Raw genomic sequence first — 26,689 nt, forward strand, 5'->3', positions numbered from 1 at the left:
ACAAAACATGGCTGTAGTTCAACGACGATACTAAACATGATTCTTGTGTACTGTAGTAGTCTTGTGTACTGTCGTGCTTGATCCAGTCACATGTACAGTAAAGGCAGCTGATCTGACCGGAGATTAGCTACAGGGCTTTTAATAGATTTTTATGGATTTTTCATTTTTTAAAAAATTTTATTCACCCTCTCGGGTCTGATTAACGAACCAGCAGCATAATGAAAGCAGAATGTTCAAGACCAGCGTACAGAGAATGTATATTTATTCTCTCTATGGCAAATTTAACATCGTTGTATCTGATCTGATCTATTCAGAGACCGTGACGCTAGTCGAAGGTGGGAACGTGACGTGGCCGTGAGAAACATCACGTCTTCCTTTAGCCATGAACTAATATGATTAACGATTAAACCTCCGATATTTTTTTTTTAATATTTAGGTTAAACAGTCAATAAGAATGCCCCTAATTCAAATAGATGGAGCGTTTTATATATGTTTTTTCCATGATTATTACCGTTTCAAGTGTCAGATGGAATACGTACGTGAATAAAAAACACGAAAGAAAGAAAGATACAATGTTACAAATTCGTGAAATCGGAAACAAGAAGTTTTGCGGCTTTTAACGGGAACATATCAGCCTTAAGGTTATCTATCTGTAAGCTAGTGCGCTCCAAAACAATGACGAAATTCGCATTTAGAAGATATATGCATTCAGAGTGCGCGGTCTCGCTCTACCGACGATACGGATCGACGATTTTGATGACATCATCCTGCACTTCAGCTTCTCATCTCATTTCCTGTCCAATCAAACGCTCTCTAGTATCGGAAGTGTCCCGCATATACCAGTTCTGGATGTGAGGTAAGCTAAACACCACTGGGTGATAGTGACCACTATTGGATATTTAAAAAGGAGGAAGAGCCACTCGATACGTCCCACCCTGACTTCCTGTTTCAGCGGAAATTACGTCAACACTGCGAATAACGCTGCGCGTTTCAACAGACTTCACCGGGACGTTAAGCCATAAAACTCCAACAGAACTTGACAGAATATATGGTTCTCTTTGCAGAAGTCTCTAGGCCAAATAAATACTACATTATTAAATCATTTGCGACACGATGTATGTGTATGAGGATATTTAGGTTTGGTTTGCTCATGAATTAGCGGCCGTATTAATAAAAATGAATAGTGTATCAGTATATCAGAAACGCGTATCGCGACATAATTTATATTTATGATACCGATGCTATTTTGTCCATGCAAAGGAATTTGATGTAACTGGACCGTTAGATATGCTCGCCGAACAAGTCCGGTGTATAGAAATACATATTGTATTTTCATCCAGCGGTCAAGGCGTAAGGTTAAAGGTGCAAAGGTGGATGAAATGTTCTCTCCCCATGCTGATCATCCACACGGCCACTGGAGAAAGGCAGGATATTTGAGATATGCATCAAGCCACTGTGGAGATTTTTTTTGTCTCGCTGATGTTGTTGAAGGGCGGCTGCAGGCAACGTGACCCTCACCGTGCCTCTGACGCCACTCAAGGTCACGCACGCTCACCCCCTGACATTCAGCTGCCGGAAAGAGAGAATGAGATGTCGAGTGTATGTGAGAGGAGAGAAGCTAGCTATGTGGTTGTGCGCGTGTGTGTGTGTTTGTATGTGGGGGAAGGGACAGAACAGGGAGGATGGGGTTGCTGTGAAAGTCGTCTCATGCACTGGGCAGAAGTGAGTTCACGCTGCACTCGATGAGAGCTGCCAGGGCCTCATTTGCTCAGCCGGTCCTTCTCATCTCCCCTATTTGCAGACACCCTGAGACATGCTGTTCCCTGGCGGCTTCCCCACAGGCATTTATTATTATTATTATTACGTGTTGAGTTAGCGTGGAGTCATAGCTAAAAGTGCTCAAACACTTATAAGCAGTATTTCGTCTGTTTAAAGTGCATTTACTCCAGGTTTATTTGATTAGGTTGTTCATATTGTATACAGCGCCTTCCACTAATATTGGCACCCTTGGTGAATATGAGCAAAGAAGGCTGGGGAAAAGTGTCTTTATGGTTGAACCTTTTGATCTTTTGTGCAAACAGTTCACAAAAATACTCTGCTCTCATGGATATCAAACAATCGCAAACACGAAACAGGTTAATCCGAAAAATAAATAAATAAATAAAAATATCTTTGTTAAATATAGGTGTGGAGCAATTATTGGCACCCCTATGAATTCATATGAGAAAGATATATTCGATGTATATTCCCGTTGATGTTTTATATTTTATTTAGTACGCCTGGGTGACTTTGTTTAACCGTCAGGGTTGTTTCACAGGGGTATAAATATGAGGTAACACATAGGCCAAATTCCCTTAGTCATTCATAACAATGGGTAAGACGAAGGAATATAGCTGTGATGGTTGTTGAGCTTCACACAATGGGAAGTGTCTATAAGTAAATAGTACAAGCATTGAAAATGTCCATTTCCACCATCAGGGCAATAATTAAGAAGTTCCAGTCAACTGGAAATGTTATGAATCAACCTGGAAATCGGACGTGTGTCTATATCGTCTCAACGCACTGTGAAGAGGACGGTAAAACTGATTAAAAATGACAAAAACCTCGCTAGGTAGCTAGCTAGGTGGGATTTCCTCACACAGGGAAAGTCACATTTTGATGAAGTTGTTAGAATGCTATGCGTTAGCAATCTTTTAAGAACTTTCTATAGGAGAAAACGTTACATGTGATGGGTTTTCCCAGAATTCCACATAATTATACTACATAATCACACACAGGTTACAGCAAACAAGACTACATGTGTTATATGTGTTAGATAGAGGTGTATAGATAGGAGTTTTCATATCAGGTTGACTGTAACAATTTATCATGGAAATCTTTTTGAGACGTTTGGATCTAAAAAAAATCTAAAAAAAAAAAAAAAAAATTGAATATCATGGAAAAGTTCATCTTTTCCCATAATGTAAATCGAAAAGTGGAGCTTTCTTATATTCTGGATTCATTACACGTAAAGTAAAATATTTCAAGCCTTTTTTTTTTGTTTTAAAATCTCGATGATTACGGATCACGGAAATCAAAAATCAAGTATCTCAAAATATTCTAATAAAGAATTTACGATGCAGAAATGTCGACCTGAGAAGAAGAGCTCTAATCAGCGGATTAACTCAAAACAACTGCAAAGCTTTCCTGAGGCTTTAATCTCTCAGTCTGGTTCAGTACACAACCACAATCACGGGGAAGGTTGCGTTTCATTTGGAAATCAAGGTTCCAGAGTCTGGAGGAAGAGTGGAGAGGAACAGAATCCAAGCTGCTTGAAGTCCAGTGTGAAGTTTCCTCAGTCGGTGATGATTTGGGTTGCCATGTCATCTGCTGGTGTCGGTCCACTGTGTTTTCTCAAGTCGAGAGTCGATGCAGCGTCTACCAGGAGATTTTAGATCACGTCACGCTTCCATCTGCTGACGAGCTTTATGGAGATGCTGATTTCCTTTTCCAGCAGGACTCTGCACCTGTCCACAGTGCCAAAACTTCTAGTAACTGGTTTGCTGATCGTGGTATTACTGTGCTCGATCGTCCAGCCGACTCGCCTGACCCGAACCCCGTAGAGAATCTACGAGAGACACCAGACCCGACGATACAGACGAGCTGAAGGCCGCTATCAAAGCAACCCGGGCTTCCAGAACACCTCAGCAGTGCCACAGGCCGATCGCGTCCACGCCACGCCGCACCGACGCAGTAATTCCTGAAAAAGGATTAAAGCCCTGACCGAGTATCGAGTGCATAAATTAACATACTCCTCAGAAGGTCGACATGTCTGTATTATAAATTCTTTATTCTGATATTTTTAGATAAAGGATTTTTTTTATTTCCGTGAGCCGTAAGCCATAATCATCGAGATTAAAACCAAAAAAAGGCTTGAAATATTTCACTTCATATGTAACGAAGCTAGAATATATGAACGTTCCACTTTTTGAATTAAATTACGGGAAACGATGAACTTTTCCACGATATTACATTTTTTTGAGATGCACCTGTACACTGACAACAGATTCCAAAGCCAGACAAAATGGCTGAGCGTCACTGCAATAGTGTAAACACTGCACAAGAAGACGACCCCCCTAAAGTTTGCTGACTCGTTTAGCTTTGCGAGTCGTGCCATTTACCCCCCATTAACTTCTTAATCCTGCTTCATTTGTGCTAATTAGCGCTGGTGAGAGCGAGCACTGCCACTGCAAGGCCTCGTCCTGCCCATCCGTCTATGGCGAGGGCTGAGTTACCTCTGCCGAGATGCCTTCATTACTTTTGTCTTTTTTAAGTCCTTCAAAAGTGCTTATTATTATTTAAAGTCAAAGCGCTGAGAAGTGTGTAGTCAGCTCTTCTAGGACAGGAAAGCAGTACAGAGACACTGTGAGAAGGCCAAGCTAGGAAATGGGAACCCACCCATGAGGATCAACACTCGTCTAGTTAGTCAACTGTCCTGGCTACATGCTAACTCTGATAAAGGAATCATGTAGGTGAAGGGTAGAGCTATATCAAATATACTGTATCAAAGCTTATGTAATGGTTCAATGGTTGAATTTTATCTGATGTTAGCTAGGTTGTTTTACAGATATTACACAGCCAACTCAGTTAGTTTTAATTATGCAATTAAACAAATCACTTAGCCTAACTTTATATAGGTACCTAGCAACCGTGCTACTTGTATAATTACACAATATAACATTATTGTTAACCCTGGACAGCTACATCAGGTGAATTAACTAACTACTAAGACAGTATTTAGGAAGCTCAATAGCTTAGCCAATCTTGCTAACTAACTACGATTATATTTACATATATGCATATTGTGGTAAACGGCCCGATCCTGTACGATGTATTGTATGTACGTATATGGGGTGTATGAATGAGCGAATATTTCCAAATATTCAAGAATGTCTTCGTAAACTATCAGTTTATTAATGACGTAATGACGTGTGGTGTTACTCGATCTATGTTCTATAAGATGTAAAACAGGAACATGAAAGGAGTATTGTAAAAGCGACTCATGTAAACACCTTAATCAGAATATTGACTTATTCAGAATAAGGTCAATAATTAGATCACCGCCGTCCATGTGAACGTAGTCAGTGATAGGATATTGTCAAATGTCCTCACAAAATGTAGTGATTTTACTGTTGTTTTTCTTTGTTTTTAAAAAAAAAAATATTATGATGATTTTTTTGGTGGAGCTTTTGGTTACCGAGGTTAAGGTTTGGACGAGGTTTAGGTGTAGCATAGCATTGATTAGCTTCAGCAATCATGATGTCAATGGAAGGTCCTCACAAATATAGAAAAACTGACATGTGCCTATGTATTATTATGCTCAAATACTTTTTACAAGTCGTCAGCTTCAAAACAAAAAAAATGTGTTTTTTTTTTTTTTTTTTTTTTTTAAAAGGTCTTGTTACTCCTTAATTGTACGATCTGTTTGCTACTATACACAAGAATTTGTCGTTTGTAACCCATCCAGTGAGGATCGTAGAACTGCTACCACTCGTTTTATCTCCTCATGAGGAAACACACCCCATAAATTTACGCGCCGCTGCTATGACGAACACGTCTGTGATTTTTAACGGCTGTCAGCTTTTTAAGTTTCAGATGCTCGGATGTGTGTTTTATTATTCATGTTACCTCGAGCTGAAAAAGACATTTTTAAAAGAGGAACTCGCAAAAAAACCCCAAAAAAACAAGCTGTCTACACATTTACTTTCACTACCCGAATCTGAGCGTTCTTCCCACATGGAATTCCCAGAAACTCGAAAACAGATGTGTGTCGTTGTCACGGCTAATACTTGAGCGCCCCGGATGAATTAAAACACTTTAACTTTGCATGTGTTATTAACTCCGGTATTAAGCGGTGGCACAGAAGCATCTGAAATGTTTGGCATACTTTATCGATTAGATCAAACTGCATATCGAAGGATATTTTCTCCCATGCTAGCGCCTCGAGTCTCAAACCCTTAGCTAGTCTTGGAAAAAAAAAAAAAACATGAGCAGGGAAGAACTATATCCCTTTGAGCACCATTTTGTTACCGTTATATTATAAGTATTAAAACTTTTTCAAAAGAAAAACCTCTCCTTTCTACTTTTTACTACATTTCCCAGCTACATCGCTACATCCGTAATGTATTTATTTCTAAATGTGCTATTTAGCTTCAAGGCGTCGTATACGGTAGCTTCAAGAAGTAACAAATCTGAACGTTGACAGATGTGACAGTGAGGATCAGATCTAATACGGATCACCGGGTTTGATCTGTCTGCTACCGTGCACACGCCGGGTTGATCACGGCAGGTTCGTATTGTCACAGCTAGCTATTAGCGTTCAGCTAGTTTGTATCGTGGTAGGTATCGTCATGCTAGTTAACGTTTCAGAGATTACCAATAAAGCTGTTGTTAGCTAGACTTAGCTAATATCTTCCCATGTTTCCTTGGTCAAAGAGGCACTAATTTACGATCGCGAACTAAAATTAGTGCGTGATTGAGTCGATACTTTTTCGATTGTGATCCTCAGAGGGCTGCGCTTATCGTCGATACCCGTTACGTCTATTGAGTACAACTCCCGGGGAGGGATTTCGATTGGTGTAGGAACTGAATAACATCCTGTATTACTGGTTGAAAGTTGTGAGCCTGCTGTTTAACTTCCATCGGACACAAATCTTGGCAGAATACATCTTCGTGAACCTGCAAGTGTGAAGCGACACCTGGTTTTGTAATCAATCTGTGACAAGACGCAACTTTAACAAGTCCCAATGCCGAATCATTTCCGCAAGACACGATTGTTTATGTTGTGGCCAGGGTTGCCAGGTTCACTTTTCTTTTCTTGTTTTTTTAGAGCGGATTTTCGAGGACAAAAAAGTACGCAGCTACTAAGATCTTGTTTAAAAGCGAATCGATTTCCACGAACAACAGGCTGTGGGGGGAAACAGTGTAAGCGCAGACAGTGTATCTACGATGTACTCAACCATCGCTGTTGTGAGATAAATTGTGGAGATTTGGAGAGGGAAAAGTGGCTTAAGGAGCGGACGATAAGGCGTATCGCAGATAATGTACGTCGGGAATCGTACGCCCACCGCGGTGACCTCGTTACCCTGGCGAAGATTGAGAAAAAGAAGAAAAGTGTGTCTTCCTTGTCCAGCGTCAGGACTTTTTAGGGCTAGTTTCAGTTCTATTTGTGTGGTTTTTGAGATGTAGTTGGGTTGAAAACGTCGTAGAGACCGTGCTGACGCTTAACGCTTAACTCGAGTAAAAAAATATAAGGACGTACTTCAGCGTTCAGCCGAGTATTTATCCGAGACGGAGCAATTTTTCATTGTTCACCACGTCCACCGCCTCACTTTAAGAAAACTTCGTAAGACGCAAAAGTTCCGGAAGACCGCGGGCTCGTTTTTTTTTTTTTCCTTTACTCTTAAACAGAAAACGATCCAGCGTTTCGGCCGGGTTGCGTGATTTACGCATCGCATAGGATCGGACTCGTGCTCGTCGTCTCTGATTTTATAATAAAGTGGCGCTTTCGGTTGCAGTCTCACAGTAGTGCCGTTATCTAACTCGCCTTCAGCCCTATTCTGTCTGAGCTCGGTCACATCCTTGAAAACTCACTGTTCTTCTGGCGCCTGATTTTGGCTCTTGATGACTGCGGAGGCTTCGCTGTCTTATTAACTTCTCTCCCATATAGGGAGAAGGCAGGGGACCCAGGCGCTCTCTTTCCTTTAATGTGCTGGCTTTTCTTCAGTCATTTAATTAAGAATGGGGAGATTATTCAACCCACAGTCAGCTCCCTCTCCCTTCCAGGGCCTCATTTATCTCTGATTAAAACTTGTAATATTCGGTAACTGTAGTTTGCTGGCTGTTTCCGGGGATGGCAGAGAAACAGGAGGGATTGCGACAGTGAAGAAAAGGTGGTGGGGGGTGGGGGAATGCTGAAAAGTACAGCAGAAGGTGAATTTTTTTGGCAGATTGCCTGTCCTTCATGTAAGGAGTAAAAGACTTGGGAGTGTTGTGTTATAGGAAAATAATCAGCGACAGAGTAGTGTGATGAAGCTGAATTACTGTTCCTAGCCAGAAGTTGATTCATTTCCATTATACACCAGTTAGTTCCAGTCCGCTAATTTGATTGGTCGAGCAGCGTTCTAAGAGTTACGTTAAGACATTGAACTTCTGATCAGAAGCTCATGAGTGCAAATCCCAGCATTGCCAAGCTGCCACCGCTGCTCAAACGCCCTTAACCCTCAAACGCTCATTTGTATAAATGACGTAAACGTACGTCGTGTACGTCCGATTGGGATTTCATTGGATGAGGCATTCTGCCAGTGAATGTAATTTAGAAGAGCGGACACTGATTTCACCAGAAACACCTTTAACAGGAATGTACAAATCGATGAGAGCTAGCTAGCTAGCTATTAAGTGAGTGTAGCTGCTTCGGCGTCTATTTACGCTAGCGGAGCATAAAAAAAAACAGAACATTCAGCCATGGCGTATCCGAAATGTCAGTTACTCGATATTAATTTCTTGTCACAATCGCAATTGCGCAGTTATTGCGCAGAGTATCGGCAGAGCTGTGATTAGCTACGGCACTCGGTACCATTATTCTTAAAGAACAGTACCGCCAGAAGTGTTTTTACTTTTTACACGACTGCAGTTTATTTGTATTTAGAATGCATTTAGAATTACGTCTATACGTCGGTCCTTGAAAAAACCAGTTCCCGTTCCCACTTATACATTATAGCAGATATAAACAGTTATTCTGACATCAGCCTCTATTGGTTTTCTCTCTTGAAGTTCCTGAATCGTACAAAGCACTGAGACTGGAGACTCCTTCGCCAAACACTTACACTGTTTTTGTTGCTCGTTTATGTGGAGCTTCACCCAGGTAAAGTCCCCGTGAGTGAGTTGTTACTATAGAAATGGTAAAAAAAAAAAAAGAGTGTATTTATATAAACCTGTGATCTGCAGCTGCACTACTTTCAGAGAAAATATAGTGTGTTCTTTTTATTTATGTCTGTTTATTTATTTATTTGTGGATGGGAGGGTGGGGGCGCAGGGGTGCTACACTCCTCTCACAGGTTCTGATATCTCTCTGGCGTGTGTGATTGACTCGAATAGATCCACACGCACTCCGCAAAAAATACACGCGGATGCATTTCCGGCATGGACCCGATCGAGGTGCTGGAACCCGAGCCAGGTTCCTGAGCAGCCGAGCGTGACACCGGTTGTAATATTTTGTTACGAGCCAGATCAAGTAGGAGTGAACGTAGCAACCTCACGCGCTCTCCATGCCCTTTCGGGTGGAAATGGTTAACATGTCGCTGTTATTGGCACTCGCAGCTGCTCGTCCTTTCGGCAGACAGCAGGGGATGTTTTTTTCCTCACTACCTCCCTACCTCTATAGCCGGCTTTCTACAGCCCCCGCTTTGTGTGACAGCTGCCTAATTGGGCATTCTCCCTTCGTCGCGATTCTGCCTCCCCCGGCCCTGGCTGCTGACGAATGGCAGTGGATTACAGATGAGGACACGCTGACCCGTTCGACCTTCCCCGAGCAGGGGGAGGGGCCTGTCGGGCGAAGGGAGGAGGGGCTTGGCGTTTTAGGGCACCGGAGGTCGCGAGAAGGTGGAAGATCTGCCAGGTGGCCGGTGACAAAGTGTCACCCGATGTCAACATGTCAAGGGCGCATTACACAACACACACCAAATTGTGTTTTTGCCCTAGTTCTTCTCTTTCTTCTCGTGCTAGAGTGTAGAGAATGGAATTTTCAATGCAGTTTATTTCTGAGCCCCCGTTTTTTTTTTTCGTTTGTTCGTTTGTTTTCATTCGCCCTCATTTGCATGTCGATCTCTCTCTCTCTCTCTTTCTTTCTCTTTCTCTGTCAGTCTCTGTTTCCTCACCAGCACCCTCCTGCTGAGTAGGAAACAGCATCATGGAGGTCATATCCCTCTGTCTGGGAGTGATAATGATGCTCATTATGTACTCAGTAACCCTTTATTGCTCTGGCTGTGTCCTTATTGACAGAATAAGGACATTGTGTTTCCGTCTCCTGTCAAATGCACAACTGCGTGTTGTGAACTAGACTCGTCTTTCCATAGTGGAATAACAGACAATCTAGGGCAATCGTATTTACATATTCATAAGTAAAAATCCACATTTGAATGTTTCATATTCCAGTTTCTATGTTTAGATGACTAACGCCGGTGACCCGCGCGCCTCTTGATGTCCGAAAACGTGTCTGAAAAATGCATGTCCGTTATACATTTTTAAAAAAGGGATGTCCCAGTTACATGGTGGAAAAGATGGTTCTAGCTAGCACAGCTCTGTTGAATTCTGATTGGGAAAGAAAGGTTTTGATGAATTTTCAACCACGAGGCAAAGCAAAGCTTTAGATTAAAGTGCTTGATCTCGTACGTGAACGTTTCTCGCACAGGGACTTGCCTCGTACGCACTGTACATTTATAGATGCGAAAAAAAAAAAAACGAACAAACGTGCAATTGTTAATTATTTTTCTGTAAGGAGAACAGGTATTCAAAACTATCATCGATAAATGAGAAGGCGACGTGGGTCAAAACCAGAGCAAGCAAACATGATAACGAGTGTTTATTGATCACATATACATTACAGCACAGTGAAATTGTTTTCTTCGCGAGGTTGGGGTCGGAGCGCAGGGTCCACCATGATACAGCGCCCCCTGGAGCAGAGAGGGTTAAGGGCCTTGCTCAAGGGCCCAACAGTGGCAGCTTCGAGTCGGGTTAGTATAGTGTGGTGGTAATAGAGTGCTGCAGGGATGACGTATTTTTGTACACCAACCCGGAAGTTAGCATCACCCTGATTCCCTCGACAAAAATCGAATAATATTTGTCCACTGTCTTTTGGATTATTGTAGAAAATAAGCTCTGTGGCCCACAGAAGTTTATCATTCTCACACGTTTAAAAACACTACAACTGGATAATGCTATGAACGAATAAATCTACAAGTTGGAATAGTTTGCGAGAGCGTGAGCATAAACGCGGGAGGACGTAGTCGATGAGTTTTCCTGTCCATGACGTTTAATGTCCTCGACAGCCTCTGTAGTCCCATTTAACCACTTCATGACAAGCTGTACAAAAAAATCACGAGCGGGGTATCGCTGATGTATTTTATGTCGTAGAATAAAACATGAAAATGTCTTGAGCTTGCGTTCACAGACCTTATTTCAGTCATTTAGCCAAAAACCCACTGAGTTCGGGACGCTGGAGCTGGAAGTGATAAAATGCCAACTCATTTCCCGGGGTACGTCTCAACCGGCTCCGTAGTTCAGTAGATCAGAGAGTCGGCCATTTTAAGCGCTGTCTCAATGGCCTTCCAGTGCACAATCCCACGATGCACCACGAAAACCAGGGAGCATCGATGCTCACTATGTTCCCTTACTGGAAATGACGTCACGTTCTCTGAAAAAAATTGACAAATAAATGGCGGGCGAACTCGTCTAGAAACATAAGCAGCTTGTTATCGTTGTTGTAGCTCTCAAATGATTTCTTATGTTGGCCATTTTTAACTTCATTGATGCTCTGTATACGATCTGTTTGAGTCGAAAGACTTTTAAGTGTTTAATGATTTTTAAAAAAACAATAATAATCCACTAGCTTGCCTACGGTCCTGCTTGACGTATTATGACAGAAACGCGTATGATTAAGCTAGCAAATTTATATCAAATATATACGTAGATATTTTTACGTTTTCGCGGATGCTTTACAGCGCGAGTACGTAGTCGTGTCGCCGAGGACTCATCAGTGTCCCGGTGAGTCATGGTTCTTACCATGGTAAATGGTCTGCACTTATATAGTGCTTTTTTTTAACCTTAACAGTGCCAAAGCACTTTACACTGATACCCATTCACACACACACACTCACACACCAATGGTAGCAGAGCTGCCATGCAAGGCGCTAACTTGGCACCGGGGTTCAGTGCCCAAGGACACTTCGGCATGTGGGGTCACGTGAGCCGGGAATCTAACCGCCAACCCTACGATTAGTGGACGACCCGCTCTACCACCCGATCCACCAGCGCCTGAGCTCGTGTACACGATATACTGATTCACCACCTAGGGAGCTGATTGAGACACACCCCGGGTTTTAGGACTCACTCCTGCAGCACTCTTTTACAGTCAGCAATCACATGAACTTGAGTGTGTGAACTGGGAATTGGAGTCGATGGAGGCTAGGTTTGTAGGCAGACATGCATTCTGGGAAATGGAGTCTAACACTAAATTCAGCACTGACGTTCCAAGAGTTCTTACAGGAGGTTTATTTGTAACAGTTATGCTATATATAATAAATAATAAATATAATCTGCTATTATATAGTGTACGTAAGTGATAACAGAGACTAAAGTGCTTCATGGACGTTGCACAACGTTAAATGTAGCTATATAATGAGTAAAACGTATGACGTGTTGTTCACTGATGAAGAAATACTGTAATTGCTATGGTGTAAGAGGAATAAAACACTTCAGGGCGGTAACAGTAGCTTCACTTCATCACCCCTACTTTGCCACAGTTAATAAATGAGTACATTTGAGTCTATAATCTTGAGGGATTGAGTTAATATTTGATTATGGCGTGTCACGTTCATTATTTATGCGAGAAGATTTATATGCTGGATGCGTCCTGAAATACTGAATACTGGAAAACCGGAAACGTTTTCAGGTCGTTTGATGATTACGTCATTTTCATGGGCAAGCAAAAGAAATCCTAATGACTCCAAATGCTATTTCGTGCTCTTATATGAATCGACCGCGTTATAGAGACAGCTAGGAGGTTGCGCTTTATTCTCTTTCGCTACGAGAGTGGGAGAAAGTAGGGATTGCTAAGTGCTGCAGGGCGAACTCGGGCAATAACTGTCGTGTCCATTCGAGCGTCTCAGCTTGGCTTAAGCTTTCATCCCTGAGCATAGTGAAACAGCCGTAGCCCACCTCTCTGACTTCCTCTATTACACACACACACACACACACACACTTCAGCAGTATAAAAGCGAGTGTGTGGCGACGCAGTGGAGCATCCTCAGAGGCGGAGAGGAACCCGCCTGCGCCTTGCTCTTGTCACCGTGCCAGGATGCAATATCATTCAGGCGAGGTGGAAAGCCGTCACTAGTAAAATATGATGAATTATCCTGACCCGGCCGAGATTGGCGGCGGAGATTTGCGCGCACTTGAAAAAGTGAAATGAGGGTTAGGATCGGTGTGTGCATGGGCAATTTGTGTGTGTGCGTGTGTGTGTGTGGGCAGGAGACGGGAAGCAGTGGCAGGGTTACTGCAGGTTTAATGGTGACCTTGTTGTGCGAGCACTTAGCTGCTGTTCTGTGCTGAGTTGCACTGAGCAAGCCCTCTAATCCCATACTGTAGCACGCGCGCACACACACGTACACACACTTGATTAGTGGCAGTGGTTATCTGCACAGAGGACGAGCTGTTGCCCTTTGGCTACTGCTCTGGATCGGGGCACATTGAGGTGTCAAGCCCAGAAAGGAAGACAGAAGGAAAAAAAAAAGAGGAGAGAGAGAGAGAGAGGAGAGAGTGTCTAACTGAGGGAGAGGGGGTGCTGTGCAGACATTAGTATTCAGACCTGCCTTCCAGCCTGCAGAGCAAATTGATTACCACACTGTACCTGTTCTTGGCATCAACGCTCAGCATCATGGTAGGTCTTTATACTTGGTGTTGGGATGATTGAACGTCTGGCTGAAGAACTGAAATGAGTTACAAAAGTGTGCTGTTTACATTCTAGTAGTAACGCGTCGCATGTAATTCATCTGCCTAGTTTGAACATTCGAAGTTTACATTTTTTTCAGGCCCGGAAATTAAGCTCCACCCCAGATGGGCGGGGCGGGGCGGGGGGAGGGGGAGGGTGTGTGTGTGTGGGGGGGGGGGGTTTGAAGTTTTGACTGAGGCCGTGCGATGAGTTACAGACTGACTTTAGTTCGTTTTAAAGCTTCCGTTTACGTTTTTTTCAGGCCCAGAATTGAGCCTGAAAAGTGAGAAACCTGTGAGAGCCTGAGCACTGGGAAAGTGTATCCAGACTTCTACGAATTTCAGAGATCACTTAAGAAGACCTACTGACTGACTGACTGATAATGCCATGTGATAGATTTATGATCCCCAACAAAAATGGCATAGACAGGGCAGGTAGAAATACAGCAAAGATCAAACACCTGAACATCTGAACATTGAACATCTGGCTGAGGAACTGATTTGAGTTACAAAAGTGTGCTGTTTACTTATAGACAATAGAATTTATATAAAGGCCTTGTTGTGATTCATTAAAGGTGAGGTTTGTGATCTTTGAACGTATTTCATCTTTCTAGAATCTAGACCTTTAATAATGATGTCATTGTATAATTAATTATATAATAAGGGCTCTACCTTGTATATAAACCTGATGTCTATATTATTCAGGCTTAGAAATTAAGCCCCGCCCCCACACGTGTAAACAACAGCAATCGCGTGTTGGCAAACATCAGGTTGAATTTTTCAGAAGAATCGAATAAAATTACGAAACAATCCCCCTGTACACGATTCGAATGTGAAAAGGAACTGCGGCTGTACGACACGTTACGGATTCAGCTCATTTCTCTCTATTTTGGATGAAATGAAACGGTCTACGGCACAAAATACCTCCCATATTTTATGCCACCCAAAGTTTTTACTTAGGGTTAGGGGTTAGGGCTCTAATTTTGTACATCTTCAACCGTAGTTGAATCAAATGAAGACAGACAGAACACTAAGGTATGTTAGATTATGTTTCATACTACACATTGTTGTCGGTTACTTTTATCAGTTAATCAGTTAAAATCACACCTGAATACTGCGGCCCATTCATTTCTTCAAACAGGAAGTGTCCGGAAGCCGTCATTACAGACAAAGGCTTCTCCACTAAAGTATTAAACACGTTTCACTTAGCGTGTTCAGTACTTTTTTCCCCGTGTCATTCCCGTTTATTACACGTAACTTCATCGATGGACTTTACCGTTCGGATTTCTTTATCCGTGTGGATTTAGTGAGTTAATACTGATGTCTGGTGAAAATTTCACGTGGATAACCTCACTGGAAATATATTTACTGAAAACAAATGTCGACGCGTTCGATACGTATTTCCCCCGCTGTATATACACGTTACGTTAGTATATAGTAAACAGGTATACCGTATATATGAAACCTTATAATTTATAAGTTTTATGTGTGATTAAATAGTGAATATATGTGCAGAGGCAACAGCCGTCTTTACGGGGTTTATTTAGCGTATAGAGAGAGGAAGTTGATGGTCTGATAAGCTTTGGGTTGAACTCTATGAATATCTGATCGCTATCTACTCTTACAGTAAAGAGCGACACGGGGAATTTTTTGTCAGATCAAAAGATTTTATTTGTATAAGGTAAGTATCTTTTCATACACCAGAAACTACAACAAAAAAAGTCGGTGTAGCTTCGAGTGCTTGTGTTTATGAAACATTGAATTGTCTCTATTAAGCTATTAGGCTTTCAGCTTGGCATAAGATTCCCACAGTGACCAATAATATGGACTGGAAATATTGAGGCAGTCAATATTTTGTTGGCTCGGAGTTGTCTCGTGTCTGATTACATCACGTCGAGCCAATAACAATAACAACTATCCTGCCGTTTATTAGGCCGTAATGGCTCTGGTTAATGACAGAGGGGATAAAGACACCGTATTTTATTGTTTGCACATTGTCAGAGACTATTATCTGGATTTTTTGTTTTTTTTCCAGAGGTTGTTCACGTTAACGATTCTCGCCAATACACCCTAGTTGCTGTCTTACGGACGTTTTCACAGTGTATAGTTATATTTTATTTATAACTGTATTTTCTCCCAGCAATCCACAGAGAGTTGTATTCATTTTTGATGTTATTACATCTTTCTCCAGTGTTCTCTATGGCAGGTCAGTAATTGCGTTTCTCAGGCCCATTCCTAGCGGTTCACATAGCCCGGGTCTTAATGTCTTAGCACAGGTCTGTGCAATAATCATCGGCTAATAGTCCCATTCTGGTTGCTGCAGCTAGCGCAAAAATTTTCCTCCAAGGAAATTGAGCCATTTTCCACAGACACTTAGGAGTTAGCTGAAAATATTTCGCTTATCCTGCGTCTCGGCTGTTATCGTCCGGGGTTTGTCCTTGACTAATACAAAGTACACAATGTGAATGTAGTATCTTTTGAGACACTCTGAGATCTAATTCAAATCCCATGACTTCCTACCAGAGCCAAAACATTATCGGGAACCACGTGCTGAAACAAGCCAACAAAGGTTTGTGAGGAACAAGAGAAATTTCGGGAACTTGTAGCGATTCAGATCTGACTTTGACTGACAGGATGAATTTACAGGAAGCCAGTCACTAGCGTTGAATATCATGAGCAGAGAAAAAAAAAAAAAAAAAAAAAAAACAAGCTTCAGGGTTGGAAATGGAAATTCTACCGATTATACCTGCTATACGAGACAATATAGTAGATGTAAATGCGTGTTCGTGTTCTCTGTGACGTTACAAGCTGCGTGTTAACTTCAAGACAGATTAAACGGTTTATAGCTGCTGTGATGTAAACGATAACGGGAAATAACTTGTTTCGTGAAGGCCCTACAGCATGGATAATGGATAAAAAGTGTCGTTTTTTTACCAAATAAAATAAAAAAAAACAACTCTAAGCATTGTCAAAAATCGCTGTGGCGTAAGAGGAATAAAGCACGTCAGGTGTGGTGCGTTATTGGAAAATAATGAACCTCAGGGTGATGATTATAACTATACGATTCGTCAGGCCGCATCACACCGCCCGCTTGTTGATTATTTTTCGACAACAGCACAGCCTGTTGTGTTTTATTTCTCATACAGCAGATAAACTACGCTTATCTACGCTTCTCAATACTCCGCCGGTTCTAAGGTCATGCTGTAATTCCTGACACGACTCTGAAAACAGTGCTGTTTGTTTCGCTCGGGCCGTGTGCAGATTCCTCCGTTTTGGATGAGCAATGTAGGTCAAACTAATGCCTTTAACTCCAGCCTGATTGGTGGAGCACTAATGAAGGACTCCAGCTGGAAAATGGCAGAGCGTGATGCCCGTCATGCTTCTTTCTAAGTAGGTCACAGTGACCCAGTTTGAGAGGTGCCATGATTGACTGAGTCATGAAACGTTATCTTAGGAATGTGTTGTTGCAGCTCCGGCGTGCAAGCAGAGCTTAAGCAGCGCACTTGCTGTGTTGATGTTCGAGCCGTGCCAACCTCAAGCTCCCGTCTAATGCTGAGGCCACATCTGCGCAGCAAAGAGTTGTCAGATGTTGGATGTGTATGCGCAAAAGCAAGGGCAGGTTTGTCACTTTTTATTAGGGCCTAATGCTTTGTATGGACGCCAGCTGTTGCATCAACTCAAACAGCTCTGGCTCAGGGAACGACCTTGACTTCAAACGGGAGCAGGTTCTGCCTCTTTTGCCTCATCATGCATTTTAAATTGCATAAATGGAATACAATTTTTGGACCGTGGACATCATTTATTACGTGTTTTTTTTTTTTTTTTTTTTCTTTTTCCCCGGGGTCAATTAATCTTCAACCTTGCTCTTGACAAATGAAGGATCCGGTCCGGATATCAAGCCCTTTCCATTAATATCAGGCTGCTCAATTTTGCAAGGAGTTTTTTACCCCCCCCCCCCAGGATACATGTTCAGGCATGTCTTCACTCATCTCTTATGGTGATAATGTAATGACGTCGTAGACCTGAATAGAACAGCCAATACAGGGTCATAAATAACCAGGGTTTTCAACGATAACCTCGGCTCAGCCACATTTATGAACACACATCCAGTGTCAGTTTACGGATTTTTCCTTGGATTCTCTTTTCCTCTTGATACCGATCTTAAAATGCTTAACATTTCTGAATGGATTAAACATCACTGGGTAGAAAACTACAGCATATTTTCATGTTTGAAATGGAATTATGCATATAAGTACCAGACTGCTGGTGTTTACTATCTATCCAGTACGTTCAGGAAACGACATTAATCCGCTTCCTCCATGTAGAAATGTATACATAAATGATACTATACTAGTATATGTCGAATTTTCATCCATATCATCCATACACCGGAGATTTTCTCTGTATATATTGCCTTTATTATGTGAAGAACTTTAAATGATTTATAATTGAAGTATAAATAAAAGGCCCCGGCTGCTGTCTGTCAGATTACAACGTTATTTTCATGTACGCTCCAGTGAGCAATCATAATGTATGTGTTTATTGTGTTTAAATACTATGTATGTGTGTCATCACATTGAGTTTTTTGGGGAGTTTTGTGTGTGTGTGTGTGTGTGTGTGTGTGTGTTATACTTCATTTATACTTCATTGTAGAGCAGAGCCATTAAAGCTGGCTAAATATATCCGTCTTGAAGTTTAATCCTACTCCTGCCCAGTCTCGAAAGGACATGCTCCTGCAGACACTCTTGACCCTTTTCTACAGAAAGTTTGACCAACCCTACTGTTATTGCAGTTATTATTTTTGTTTGTACCTACTAATCTTTTCTATTGAACATAGTCGGTTGTATTTGCCACTGTTGGTTGGATCTGCCTGTCTAAGGGTTTCTGCACAGCCCTGTTTTCTAGCCTAATGTGGCAGGAACATGTTTAAAATCCACTTTAGATATGCTGTACAGACCTTGGAAAGACGCGCTTAAAAATATCTTCTCAAACCAAACACGAGCCCCGAAGGGAACCTGTACTTAGTCCCGTGTGTGTCACATCTGCATGAATGTGTGTGAATAATGGAGGACGATTTCACACGTCCACATTGTGTTAACATGCGTAAAGAAGCCAGTTGAGAAAAAACAAGAATTACCTCGCCCTTTCCATCACTAGCAGCAGTGTTTTGACACTCAGTGCTTTATTTTAATCAATAAAAGAGATGTATCTTTTGGCAAATCCAAGATGTACTTTTTTTTTTTCTTTCAACTAGAACTCTTTGTGAGTGCTTCACTACAAAGTACATGATGAAACCCTGATGTTTTATGTGTATATAGTGGATAGGCAAAAATCTATTGAGGTATATTAAAAATATCCCTTTCTGGAAGTCTAACTTTGTGAAGATGATTAGCTGTGCTTTCAAAATGATCCGGATCCGAGGCCGCTCAGTTCGTTTTCGAGGCTGTTAGTGGCTTGTGACACTTGCCACCACTGCTTCATGGAGCAGTTTCTTGACAAGGTCATGAGATCTCCTTCCCCTTTATGGTTTCTGGAAAGCAAAGCCAGCAAAGCTTCCAATTAGAGGTAGCTGTGGTTGCTGAGCTATATTACTTGTTGTTGTTTTTTTTTTTTTTTAGAATTTATATTCAAGTAAAATTAGCAGGACATTTAGAGTCACCAATCCATCTACCGCCATGTTTAAGAGGGTGGGAGGTGGAGAAACCAAGAATGTAGAATCTAAATACGAGCCAACTTCTGACCTGGCAGCTGTGTGATTATTTTGGCAAGAGTTCTGTCACAACCTTCAATGCTCCCGCAATTTCTTGTTTTTGCTTAATGTGCAGAAGGACAGAACTGATCAAATGCCTCTTAGAGCGTGAGCAAGGTTATTCCTCGATCATAATCTTCTGCGTGAGTTGACATCGGGCTGACTTCATGCTTAATGTCCTTCTCCAGTTGTCATTGTGCATCAACAAACTATTGCTAGCCAACCTGATAAGAAAAAAAAAAAATCAGTCTTGGACTTTCTTTTTCATTTCCAACAGATGATGTTTGTAGATGTTTGGACATTCTTTATTTTATTATATACTGAACAATTTCTCTCTGTGTGTGTGTGTATATATATATATATATATATAAATATATAGATCCATTTTATCATTTTTTTTTTCTTTTTTATCATACAGGACCACCTCCAACAGTGCCTGCGTTCAGGAAGTCATGGTATGGCCAGGTGCATGAGTTGGTACCCAAGAAGCAAACTTGTTACACATCCACTAAGATGGAAACTCAGAAGAGTCACAATCGCATGACTGCGGTCGTATCTCTGCTGTAGTTTTATTTTTCTTTTTTTTTTTCTTTTAAATGAACATATTTGCGCAACTTCTTCTGTGACAGGGAAATACCCTGTAAAATTGCAACCGATATTGTGAAGTCAAAAGCCATTGGATCTCTTGGTGGACACTATCTGAAAAATTTTCTTCTCTGTTGTGGTGGCCATCCATAGAAGGGACCATAATATTGAACATGACTCATGGGGAAGAGACTGGCCCTGAGACACACCAGGATTCTGCTGTTCTAACATATCTGGAAGGCTTACTCATGCATCGGGTAGCAGGAGCACAAAGTGCCACAGCAACACAACAGAGTGAGGCTGAAAAAGGCAACGAGGAGCAGAGGAACAAAGAGACACCAGGGCTTACATTGCCAAAGCATAGCGCTCAGCAGGAACAGGACAAAACAACTCCCCAAGGAGGGTCAACACATCATGTGAAAAAAGCTCGGTTGCTTCGCTCTGAAGTCTGGACTGAACATGAGAGCCAAGTGCGACAAATGTCCATGCCTTCTTCTGAGCTCAATGGGAGAAAACAGGAACACTGTGGTGGCCTGAATGGTGCACTGCAATGTAAAGGAGAGAGCACATTGCTGGCAAGTCTGCTTCAAAACTTCAGCACAAGGCTCCAAAATGTGGCCCTGTCACAGCAGATTGTACAAAACTTGACACCACAGAAGGCATCCAGTTCAGGCAGTAACCCCAATAAAGAGGACAAGATACCAGAGCATGGCCATGGATCTGATGGATCTGGTCTACGTTTGGCCGGAAACAGTACGATGCAGAACAATTCCAGCACTCAGATGTACCACCACCGACAACCCAGCCAGGAAAGGTTATCAAAGTCTCCAGGAGCATTACAGTGCAGTGCTCGGTCCTCCTCGTCAGAATCCCTTCATTGCACTGAGCGTCTAAAAGCTGTAGCCAGTCTAATAAATATCAGGTCGAGTCCGGCTCCTTCGCCAAAACCCAGTGTGGCCTGCAGTCAGCTGGCCTTGCTGCTTTCGAGTGAGGCTCACCTGCAGCAGTATTCCAGAGAACATGCACTTAAAGCTCAACTAGCTGGGCGATCTGCCAGTGAAAGGCTTGCAGCCATTGCCACACAGCAAATTCAAGAAAAGAAACAGCCTACAATATCTCAGACGAACAATGATGGACTAAGTTCCTTACAGACCAAAAACGGGATACCTTCTCAAATGCCAACAAGCTCTAGCAGACAAAGTCAAAGCCTACGTACAGGACAAAGTAGGTCGGTGGGTTCAGTGCGGAGAACACATCCCTTCAGGGAGCGCAGACCTTTTGAAAGGCATGGCAGGCCTTCACAGAACTGCAGCAGTCTGCTTCTTCAACTTCTCAACAGCCACAACACACCACAGAGACTTATTTCTCAGGATCACCTGAAGGAGGACGTCAGCGTCTTTTCAAGTCGGGGGTCTCCTATGTTCTCGGACAGCGAACACTCAAATTCCAACAGTCTACCGAAAGATAGCAGTGACGCTGAGAGTACTCGCTCCAGTTGCTCTCCTATCGACCTCTCTTTGAAGAACAAAGTGAACATCTCAACACCACTCTTTTCTTCATCTTCACCTGCACTAGACAAGGTCACAGAGTCTCTGAAAACCAGGTGGACATCAGAGAGTCCAACTTTAAAATTACCTACAGAACCCAAAGAGTTACACGCTTGTTCCGAGATTAAACCCCACCACAAGGTTACCCTTTTGGAATTGCTCCTTGATCAAAAACACATCGAGAAGACAAACAAAGCCCCTGATAATCCAGATTTGCAGCCTAAGATCCTACCTAAGGTCAGTAGTGCATCAACAAGTAATCACGCACTTTTTTATCCAGGTCAGTGTAAGGATACAAGAGAGCCTAGCCCTAACTGTAGAATGAATACCAGAAGTCCTAAATTACTGCCAACATTTTCCCAAGGCAGAGATTGTAACATCCGTGCATCTCCTTACAGTGTTTATAACTCTCCTCATACACAGTCAGTACCCTTGGATCTGTGTAAGAATAAACCACTTGCAAGTGGTTCAAGTGTCAAAGAAGGAGCTTTTAGTGCTAGTAAACTGTTACAAAATTTAGCTCAGTGCGGAAAACAAAATGCTGCCAGCTCCCCCACACCGAAAGCTCCTCTGCCTCCAGTCAAAAGACAAGCCGAAGAGTTTAGAACTTCAAAGTCTTCAACTTTGTTAGAAAAGCTTGCTGTACCAGTTCAGAAAAACAACACCCCTCATGTGAAATCGGTAAACTCTCTTGTGGCAGAATCTACACAACATAATTCAGAGATTGAAAATCTCCTTGAGAGGCGTACAGTCCTACAGCTTCTTTTGGGGAATAAATCTCAAAAAGAAAAAGCTGGCAATAAGAGAAAGGGAGAATCCAGAAAGCAAGAAAATCATTCAAAATCCCACAATGCGTTGAACCGAACCTCAACAGATCTCGCAGTCAAAACCGAGCCTCTAGAAGATGAAATGTGTGATGATGAAAAAGTACCAAATCAATGGCAAAACAAATTAGCAGAGTCACACAGGCAGAGTCCCCACGCTCTCAATCAGGGAAGTATAAAGCAAGAGCCACTTCCCCCAGTGGCTGTCCCTAGAGATGGTCTTCTTTGTCATCTCCTCCATCAGAAGCCCAGAAACCTAAAGCCAAACTTTTTAGCGCACTCAAATCAGGGATGCATTAAAGAGGAACCAGTAGATCATCACCAGGGACCAACCATCCCTAAGAAGAGGAAATTTTCAGTTAAACCAGAGGACCATGTTAAAGTGACCCAGCAGAGAATGTGTAATAGTTCTGGCAGCCAAAAGGGTGATAGCGATTGCTCAACCTCTGCAATTCCAGAGTCTCAAGAATCAAGTCACCCATCCAGCCCACCGCATGCAGACAGTCCGCCAGCTAAGTTTCCACCGTGTGAATCGCTGCGTAACGACAATAGCGGATTCAATGTCCTGAAGCAGCTACTTCTTTCAGACAACTGTTTGAAGGAACTGTCTCAGTCAAGGGGTACATTTAATTCGCTGGAACGTCCAGTCCAAAATGGGAGTACAATCAAAGAACCATGTAACAACGGTGAGCTTCAAAGCTTTCACCAGACCTTGAACCAGGGCAAGTCACCTTCAGCAACAGCAGGAATAAACAGAGTAGAGTCTCGTTCCGATGTTCAGCAGGATTCGTCCAGGTCAAAACGTGACCTGACTGGTTTTGTGAACGGTGATAAAACAAAAGACTGCCACCTGGATTCTCCACGATTGACTAAAGCTAACCCTATTTTGTATTATATGCTCCAGAGGAGCAATGCACATTTGGTTAGGGACAGAGTGGAGCTTGAAGCCAAGTCAGGACCTCGCAGAGTGCAGATTAAAGAGAAAGATGAGTCTGAGGCCTTTGACCTCAAAGTACACTTACAACAAAACCCACATCACAACGGGACTCATAGCTGTGACTCACCACATCTCAACGGGTCGCTCAAGAAGTCATGAAGAAGACTGCTCGGGAAAGAAAATTTCTTGTTCTTCATTCTTCTTGCTTCTCTGTATTGCCATTTTGTTTGTTAATAAGAAAACCGTTGTCTACTCTCTATTCCGTAAGATCAGTGCTTAATTTCTTGCCATTTCTTACCTGGATGATTTTCAACAAACACACAACAAACAAACAATACTTAGTATTCCGATTTGAATTTTTAAACCTGTTGAATATAAAACTATAAAAAAAAAAATGTTTGTGACATGCTCCTGATAATATATCTCCTAACATTTCCTAATCGAACTTCCTCCATTGTTGGATTTTGATAGTTTTGATAGTCAGTTATGCTGCAGTGTTATGCTACAGGTTATGTCATTGATTATTTTTTTTATTTTTTTTTTTTCCCCCCGGCAACTTCCCTAAGCAAATATGTATTTTCTTCGGGAGGTGCTGCACAAAAGTACGCAGTTCTTTTTACGTAGCCCATATTTTTCATTTTTTCGTCAGTATAAAAAACATGATATAGTATGTGCATGATATGTGATTTGTATCATTTGGTATTGATGGCTTTTTATTTATTCATTTTACTCGATTTTTTTATTTTATTTTATTTTTTTTTACTAATTTGTGAAGTGCTTTACAAATGACTCAGCATTTCATCGCACCAAGCCAAGAATAGAGATTTCTGCAATATCCTTATATGACGATGACGGTACAAAAAAATTTTCAATTTTTTTCAAAAACTCGATTAGAAATTATTTGACATGTTGCTCAGCTACAGATGAAGATGTAATCTGATTATATGAATAGGTATCGGCATCAGCATGTGCCATAAATGTCTAGCATTATGCGATGAAGATGCATTAAAACAAGACAAATCAAGCTTGCTGGAGATGCAGAGAGTGTTCTAGTTACGTGCAGAATGTGTGTTGTTTTAATGGTCGTGATTTACGGGAGTACTGTGCTACAATTGTCATTCCCCACATATGCTAACGTATATGATAATGGTCTTACATTTTACGAATGGGAATATAACACGTTATTTTTGTCCCTCGATCTTGAAGTCTTGTTATAAACTATATTTCTGTACATAACCGTAATCTTTATCTTTATGAAAGATGGCTATTTTATATGACTGAAAAAGAGAAACCTTTTAGTTTTGGAATTTCCTAAAGAGTCCGCACGGCTGTCACGGCTGTGTGAATATGTACATATTTAGAGAGGGGTTTTTTTTTTTTTTGTTTGTTTGTTTGTTTGTTTGTTTTTTTGGTCCTACTTTTTGCATGTGTCTCTTGGTAAAATTACAATAATCCGTTCTGCAACGATGTTGTGTTATGTCAGATATTCAACAGTCCACAGCTGCCTGTTGCATGCAGATGCATGAGAAGGTTCCTACGTATTACTGCTCAAGGAGGAATTCAAGTCTTAAGCATAACTATTTTGTCATGAAGCCTGATTAAAAAAAAATATATATATATATATACACATATATATACATATATATATATATATATATATATATATATATATATATATATATATATATATATATCGTCTGTTTATTCTAAGACTGCGGAGTAAAATATCTGAACTTTTGAAAGAGATGTGCATATACATTTTCCCAAAAAAAAAAAAAAATCTATTTATTTTGGTTTTTATTCTATTTTATTTTTTACAAGAGGAAAACCAAACTGGTAAAAACAATCAAGTCATGTACAGCAACAGTGCAATTATGGGTTACTTTAATGCTTCGAGGATTTAACTTGGTTTTAAACAACAAAGAATAAATGTTTGGACTGCAGCATATTGAATATTATTGTGATATAATTTTTAAATGTATTCATTTTGGTGTTTACTTGCACAGATTTTGAATAAAGTTCCAAAATGCACAAAGTAAAAAATGTGTTGTTTTTTTTTTTGGCTTTTCCATTATGATTAAATAATTATTTACAGTTAAGTGCTAAATTTTGCAGCAGCATTAGGACACAATCAAGTGTCGTTGTTGTTTTTTTGTTGTTGTTGTTGTTGTTGTTGTTGTTTTGTTTTTAAAGACACAAATTCTGTATGTTTTTTTTTTTTTTTTTTTACTTTTAACCAGATTTTAAACTGCTACAACTTTACTTCCGCGTGAGATACACGCACAAAAGAGACACACTTCATACTGAAACTACAATTCTGTATTGCATATAGTAGAAAATCTCCGAATGTGATCGGTTTACTAAAACTAACACACGTGTTTCCTCTTCACTAAAAGCATTTAAAAAAAAAAAAAAAAAGCCTATTTATTTATTTATTTATTTCTGCGCGCCGTTGTGACCTTAATGCGTGTGGGTCAACGTGACTCAGACTTAAGAGGAAGTGATGGGGAAGAGATGGCTCTGTGCTTCACCGGGGTCAGCATCAAGACAGATCAGTGACCTGTAAAGAGGATTCTGGTAAGAAAGAGACACAATAGATAGCAAACAGCCCCAGGCCCGAAGGTACACTGCTTCTTCTCAGGAAATAGAGTGAAGACGGAAATTCTGTTCGCTTTTTTTATATATATATTTTTTTCTCCTCTTTGTCACATTCACATAAATGTATCTACGTCGACGGAACCAACTGTAGCGTTGCACATGATCACGCAGACGTCTTGTATACTGTCGAGAAATTCAGGTTCAGCATCTGTCGGATCACAGCAACACAACGAGCACCGAGCGAGCTGATACATGAAAGACTTCCTGAATATAATCTTTCTTTTATACACATTTATATATTTTCCTCTTAAACTGGGTCACATGCATGTATGGCTTCCTTTTTTGTGTGTGTATCAAAGCGGGGTAGGGGGTGGGGGATGTAAGAATGAGGGCGCTGACAGGATTAACTTCCTGCCAAAGCAGTTTCAGACTTTACGAAAGCCCTGAACCACAATTTGTGAAACACAAGCGCGGTCATTTCCTCTTCAGATCTCATGACTTTTATTTTATTTTGAAGGTAATATCTCGTTGTTTCAACCTGATATCTCATTATTTCAAGATACCGATCAACATTTCGACACATTATTTTAAGCTATCTCGTTAATTCGAGACAGGACGACGTTATCTCCGACTTGTTATCTCATTAATTCAACATACGGTGCTCTCTAATATTGGCACCCTTGGTAAATATGAGCAAAGAAAATGC

At 41.3% G+C, this 26,689-nt stretch overlaps 1 protein-coding gene across 7 annotated transcripts in view; it reads left to right on the top strand.

Moving 5' to 3' along the window:
• nrip1a (nuclear receptor interacting protein 1a) overlaps positions 1-25,428 on the top strand; it is a 51,711-nt gene extending 26,283 nt beyond the window's left edge. For 6 of the 7 annotated variants that reach the window (XM_017491427.3, XM_053687298.1, XM_017491426.3 and 3 more), the window contains one exon: positions 19,911-25,428. In XM_017491427.3, the coding sequence (XP_017346916.1) occupies positions 20,251-23,544 (3,294 nt within the window). In that variant the 5' untranslated portion in view covers positions 19,911-20,250 and the 3' untranslated portion in view covers positions 23,545-25,428. Of the gene's footprint in view, positions 857-19,910 lie in introns of all 7 variants that reach the window. The other variant, XM_047161221.2, reaches the window with a different exon arrangement.
• The last annotated feature ends 1,261 nt before the right edge of the window (positions 25,429-26,689 follow it).

The sequence above is a fragment of the Ictalurus punctatus genome, chromosome 17 (assembly GCF_001660625.3).
Source record: "Ictalurus punctatus breed USDA103 chromosome 17, Coco_2.0, whole genome shotgun sequence".
NCBI lineage: Eukaryota > Metazoa > Chordata > Actinopteri > Siluriformes > Ictaluridae > Ictalurus > Ictalurus punctatus.